This window comes from Triticum aestivum, chromosome 7D (assembly GCF_018294505.1).
Source record: "Triticum aestivum cultivar Chinese Spring chromosome 7D, IWGSC CS RefSeq v2.1, whole genome shotgun sequence".
Classification (NCBI taxonomy): Eukaryota; Viridiplantae; Streptophyta; class Magnoliopsida; order Poales; family Poaceae; genus Triticum; species Triticum aestivum.
Window position 1 is genome coordinate 98,216,417 of NC_057814.1, and position 6,784 is coordinate 98,223,200.

Consider the following 6,784-nt stretch of genomic DNA (forward strand, 5'->3'; position numbering starts at 1 on the left):
AAATGTTTCCCGGTTATGGAGGTGATAAAGAGTTCGTTGATGCGAGCTTTGACACTGATTCGGATGACTCTGAGTCTCAATCTGGATACAGTCGGAGCAATTAGCTAGTGTAGCTCCATGCAGAGCATTGTAGACATAGAAATTTGCAAAATACATACGGATCTGAATGTGGCAGACCCGTTGACTAAACCTCTCTCACAAGCTAAACATGATCACACCGTAGTACTCTTTGGGTGTTAATCACATGGCGATGCGAACTAGATTATTGACTCTAGTAAACCCTTTGAGTGTTGGTCACATGGCGATGTGAACTATCACTAGTAGGGAAAAACCTAGCAGTAGCACGGGTTTTTGGCCTATCAGTAGCGCGGGGTGCCGCGCTACTGATACAACGCTACAACTAAATGTTATCAGTAGTGCGGGCTAACACATGCTGCTGCTATACGTACTTAGTAGCAGCGCGTTTTGTAGAGAGCGCTACTGGTAGTTTCTAGCAGCGTGCCTTTGTGCCCGCGCTACTACTATTATTGTGTATTCTATTTCCTTTTTATTTTTATGTCATATTCATACACCATTATACAAGTTTTCATACAGTAGCAGTTTAGAGGTTGTTTTTACATCATAATCATCATCATCATCGTCATCTCATTAACAACTTATCATCATAATACATCATTGTCATATAACAACTCCTCATGATCATCATTGTCATATAACAACTCCTCATGATCATCATCATCAACTCTAGCTAACACATTGTAGCACATAATAACACATTATACCTAAGACCTACTCCTCTTTTATAGGACCTACTACCTTCTCTTAGGTAAAATAGCATAAAACAAGATAGGCCCCGACTCTCCATTATGGAGGATGGAGATTATCCTGTCTCCAATTCTTTAGCTTCGCACAATGTTGCTTCCAAGTAGCTCCCTATGATTGACCATACATTTTTTTAATCTTTTATTGTCATGTCTTCATCGGTTTTAGAAATCCGGTATGAACAGGAGTGATTCGTCGGATGACCTGGCCGTAAGTTATAAACACCAAGGCGACCATTCGGAAACATCAGATGAGGCACACAATCGTTCGGGATTTTCTGTTGAAAAACATAGTAATAACTTCGTAGTTAGCAATGTAGTTGAGTTTTAAAAGAATTTATGCAAAAGATGCATGGATATCGTAATATTAAAAAAATCTTACCATGACATCTCCATGGATGTTATCGTTGTTCAACACATGCACTAGTGGCATGTATTGACCATAATGTGGAGGAGTTTGATAATAGATATTGTAATTCTAAAGATCAGTAATAAATAAGATCAGATGATTTTTCTCCTGATAAGTTAATTCTGAGCCAGCGGTGTAGTAGGTTCTGTCTACCATCTTCCGCACATTCTTTGAAGAATGAAAATAAGCTATAAATGGAAATAAGTTGTCAACTATTTCAAAATAAACAATATAAATTACTTAATAACTATGTTTGATAAACTCACATAGCGATAGAATTGGAAGCGTATCAACAAGGACCCAAATGTCCATATTTTCTTGGGCGATGTCAGGATCGCAAAGATCCATGGTGACAAGCATACCCTCATGAAAATCATACATCTTGCAATGTGCTTCCCAATTCGGGCAACCAAAATGGGTAACGCTCTCAGAATTGTATAGATTTACATCAAGATCCATACCATGATGGGTCGTTAGGTGAATTATCTTTGTTTTCATACTTTCATGATCTTCAAAATCCATCCTCTCTAAGACATAGCGTCTTGCATGGCATGGGATAAGCTAGTCGAATTGTAAAAGACGAAAATTACATGTTGAAGTAGCAGAAGTCGTGCTTAATTACGAAAAAACACTTTTCATCGTTGCATACCGTTTCAACATCGAAGGTCTCCTGGAGCTTTATGCTAAAGCGCCGACCTTCATTCAGGTGAGACCTGTCGCACAGACCCCGGTCGTCGCCGCACCTGTCGCACTCCCCCGGGAGACTTTCGTCGTCCAACGACGACATTTCGTAGGTTCATAATTCAAAGATTAAACTTGTACAATTAAATATATGGACTACAAAAACTAAATTAGATCATTATTATTCATCACGGGTTGACTATCGGTTTGTCGACTCTTTTCTTGGAAACCCTCACACTACTAGGGAAAAGGCTACTAGTAGCGCTGAAAAACTGGCTAGTATTAGTGCGGGTTCCCGCGCTACTACTACCGCACTACAGCTAAAAGTTAGTAGTAGCGCAGGAAAATCCATGCTACTACTAAAATAGTAGTAGCGCTTCTATAGTAGTCCGGTTTTTCCCCCACGCTACTACTAACTAATTACGAATTAAAAAAAATGAAAATCCCAAAATTCCATTTTATGCATTGCACATCATTACAAATCCAAGATTTATAGTAAACCAGGAGCATTAGAGCATATGCAGACGCTGGCAGTTCTTGCCAAGTCACTTATTCCCAGCTAGTGCAAACACAGTTACAAGCAAGCCAAAATACATAGAAAGACCAAACTGTGGCATCCTATCTCTCCAAATGATCTGCTCCTGCTTCATCCTTGCAAGCGTCTTCAGATAAGCAAATCTACAGGGAAAAAGTCAACTTAGCATCTAGATTTTATCCATTGCCCTAGCCATGTTCAAGAAGCTCTAAATTTAAAACATTTCTATTGTAAATACATAAGGCATTGGGACAGAAAACAAAAGATGAGCAATATCATATGAGCAGAATAAAAAGAAGTTTGGACCATAGCATGGTTAACAATAAAACTAGAAGCAACATGCACGCTTTGCCGCACCGACTCATAAGTCCGGCATAGATTTTGCACGTTGCCCCAAGATGTATTGCAAAGAGCCTCCATATAAGAAATTACAATTTGGCTAATTTGGTTATAGAAACAATGGATACATCCCCTTCTTGGTACAGTAAACACATTGTTTCATCTCAGAAGACAACCATTTAGTCTAGATAAAAGGTTAACTTTCACAAAAAGAATTAACCCTTAAAACCACTTAACAAAAAAATACATTGTCACTATAGAGTAACTTGGAAAATTTCAAATTTTCAAACATGTTATCTAAAATGGATATCTACGGCAATGCTATTCACATGAAAAAGAAAAAAGAAAAACCATGACTACATACATAATTATGTAACCTATCAGGTAAATTTAGATTGCTATATAGAACATATAACTAAACGCCCAAAAGAACACCCGCAACAAACCAACATTCTTTGGAGGCTTCTTAGCTATAACCTATCCAAAAGAGGTCTCTAACATGCATTTATTAGTTACTAAATACTGGCTTTCGCGCTGTTTTATGTATAAAGCAAGCCGCCACGTCCATACAACAAGTCCGAGTGCAACACACGCATTTATTAGTTACTAAATACAGGCTTTCGCGCCGCCTTATATATAAAGCAAGCCGCCACGTCCATACAACAAGTCCGAGTGCAACACACACATTTATTAATTATGAATTATGATTGGTTATTGTCTAGATGAACTCGGCATTGTAAGTTAAGAAGACAAGTCAGGGTGAGAGGCCACCATGTCTATGAAAGAGATGAATTCCCTCTTTATACTAGTTTGGAAGGAGCCTAAAGATAATCCAATGGATAAAAAAATGACTATAGATGTGTGTTAAATTAATATAATCACCTTTCACTTTTTGCTCATAAGCAGGGTGATCTCGCATCAAGAGCGCAGCAGCTTCTCCGTTCAATGGATCAGAAGGATTTGGATATAACAAAAGTTGTGGAAGGAAGACTTCAAACACATTGACAAGATTTGTAAAAAAATATGTTATATAGTTGCAAGGTTAGAAGATTGTCGTAACAACATCCGTAGAGCTCTCTCTGTTTATACAGAGAATGTAAGGAAGCTAATTAGCATGGCCGTCTAATAAACAATGAAATAAAGAGATTAAAGTTTACCAAACATTGGGCTCCATGTCTGGTTAATGACATCCAAGCAGACGGAACCAGACCTACAATTTGCATTCATCCACAAGTGGTTAGGAAATAGAAGTTATAGTATCATAGTTTTGGATCGATTGAGCATGAATACTGAATACGAGAATACTCACAGTTTATCGACATTCGGGTGATATATCTTATTAACAAAACCAATCGACGGAGACCTGTAAGGATACACATCAGGCAGTTCTACCCTAACCTTCCATTCACCTCCTTGGTAGAGACCTGTTAAAATTCACCAATAAGAACACCAATCAAGCAACCAGCGCAGCAACTCATCTTATTCCGCTGGTATGAAAACATAACTAAAGCTTAACAGCAACTAAAGGCATCCATAAAGAAAACGTAACAGTGACATCAAACTTTGAGATCTGCCCGCCGTTGTTCTTAAGATAAATCGGTAGAAGCAGCAGATGGCAATGATGTAAGCAGAAAAAGGAAATCTTGAAACTTGTGCTGGTATATCTATGTCTAGATTCAGAAACCAGAAACTAATAGTACCTAACATCAACATACATCCATCTATCCAAGATCCACTAATACATGTAACTAGCAGCATGGACAAGAGAGGAACAGGGGACAGAGAGATAAACAAGCAACATAGAGGTAAGGAAGAGAGGCTCACCCCAGGTCGCGGTCGAAGGAGAGCAGCCACCGGCCGCGCGCGGGAAGAGACGGCGGGAGGTGGCGACGAGGGTCACGGCAGCGTTCTCCGTTAGTTCGGTGGCTGCTGCTGGGGTGACCGGGGGCGGGGGACGGCAGGGGCCGGTGGTGTGGGTGCGTGTGTCGGGGCCGCACTCGCCGGCTGCTGCAGGGGTCGGAGGAGGCCCTCGCTCGTCGGAGAGAAGCGGGCGGCGGGGTGAGGAACCCTAGCGCGCTCGGCGGAATCGAGCAAGGAGAGACAAGAGGGTGGAGGGCGGCGCGGGAGGGGACACATGAGGTAGTGGTAGCACGGGGTGGAGGTTGGACGAACGACCCGTATGTCTTACCCATAGTAGTAGCGCGGGTGTACAACACGGGCTACTGCTATCCACTTAGTAGTAGCACGGATTTAACACCACGCGCTACTACTACTGCCTATCTCAGGAGGCGGGATGGAAATTATTTAGTAGTAGCGCGGATTTTTGTACCCTCGCTACTACTATGGGTTACTAGTAGCGCGTTTTTACTGCGCTCGCTACTACTAAGTAGCAGTAGCGCGTGACAAATAACCCACACTACTAGTAAGTTCCTGTGTATAAGGTTTTTCCTAGTAGTGTCAGCTCACGTGGTGTATACATTCGACCGTTGGTGATGGGCGCTCCTCCTTTCGTCCCCGAGTGCATTACACCAAAATGTCTAGCACACGGGAACGAAAGAGAAGCGACGACAACAGTCAGGATTTTTCTTCCTCTCATATATGGTGGAGGCTCTCCCTCACTAATTCCTCTCTGACATTTGCGGCCGTCGGTGATGGTCGTTACTCCTCCCTCCCCTAGTGCATAACAAAGGTCTAGCAGAAGGAGGAGATGGAGAAACGACACGCACGACAACAGTCATGATTCTTCGTCCTCTCTCATATATGGTGGACACACTCCCTCACTGATTCCTCTCTGACATTTGCGACCGTCGGTGATGGTCATTCCTCCCTTCCTTCCTGTGCATTACCAAAAGGTCTATGACGAGAAAGAAGAGGAGGAACGACCCCCACGACAATAGTTAACATTCTTCTTCTCTCATGTATGGTGGAGTCCCGACAGACTTAAAGTCAACCCGAAATGTCTTTCAATTATCTCCAATTTGAGCATTCAATTATCTCCAATTTTAGTATTCAAATTAGCATGCATTCAATAAGCAAAAATAAATTATCTCTTGCGTCCGTACATCGTCGAATATTATCACTAATACATCTCTAATAGTATCATACATATAACATCACTAATACAGCTAGAACCCTAGGGAACGACGGGTATCGATGCGGGAGGTGGACACCCAAAGAGAAGGAACCATCATAGGATCATAGCTCCAGTGAGATCCCTGAAGAACCTGCCAGGTATTGGAGAACCTGCCCTCCAACGCAACCATGTAGCGACGGACGTGCTCGTCCTCCTCTCTGACACGGTAACGTACCACCTCCACGGTGGACGAAAGCCTCTGCACTGTCACTGGCCCATGCGACCGCCACCAAAGAAGGTCTAGGTCGACAACGAGCTGCCTCCTCACCAAGCTGCGCGCCTCGAAAGGTAGCACCTCCCAGTACCAGCCCGGCGGAGCCCAGTCCCGGACATGGCCCCTCTGATCAAGCAGGCCTCCTCCGCTGAGTCGACGATGAGGATGCAGGATAGGCATCGTCGACGTCGAGAACAAATGCTTAATTATGAAAACAAATTTCATAAACACTTTGAGATATATCGAGTAATGACATAGAAAAAATGCCCTATGTTTTGCTGGACTATCATTGAATTCCCGTTCTGGCAAATCACAAGCACTCGATATGTCCTACATTGTAGCACAAGTCGTGCTAAAATTCATGAAAAAAAATTGGCATGACCTTTGCTAAAAACATGACATATCGAGCCCCCGAAATATGCCGGAATGGAAACGAATCAACATTCCAGCAAAACATAGGCCACTCGGAGGTACATTGCAAACAAAAACACCAAGGCATCCTCTATATTCAGAATGCATCATCATCGACATCAATGACATTGCGACTAGCACTAGCATTTTCATCATCGACATTTACAACACATTATCATCTATATCAACAGCATGGGGATTTGGCTATTCTCACTAGAGGTCTTAGGGGATCGGCGATGGG

General features: G+C 42.3%; 1 protein-coding gene across 1 annotated transcript; it reads right to left on the minus strand.

Annotated features, from left to right (window-relative positions):
• Positions 1 to 3,095: 3,095 nt before the first annotated feature.
• On the minus strand, positions 3,096 to 4,543 carry LOC123170896 (ubiquitin-conjugating enzyme E2 4-like). The gene is made up of 5 exons (XM_044588615.1): positions 4,486 to 4,543; positions 4,095 to 4,209; positions 3,943 to 3,995; positions 3,668 to 3,796; positions 3,096 to 3,106 (listed from the first exon to the last, which is right to left on the minus strand). The coding sequence occupies exons 1-5, from the start codon at positions 4,541 to 4,543 to the stop codon at positions 3,096 to 3,098; spliced, it is 366 nt and encodes a 121-aa protein (XP_044444550.1).
• Between the last annotated feature and the right edge of the window lie 2,241 nt (positions 4,544 to 6,784).

Coding starts and splice junctions, on each gene's coding strand:
- LOC123170896 (XM_044588615.1), bottom strand. CDS start 4,543: ATGCTGCTAGTTACATGTATTAGTGGATCTTGGATAGATGGATGTATG. Junction 4,210..4,485: donor TGGATGTATGTTGATGTTAG/GTACTATTAGTT, acceptor GAATTTTAACAG/GTCTCTACCAAGGAGGTGAA. Junction 3,996..4,094: donor CACCCGAATGTCGATAAACT/GTGAGTATTCTC, acceptor TGCAAATTGTAG/GTCTGGTTCCGTCTGCTTGG.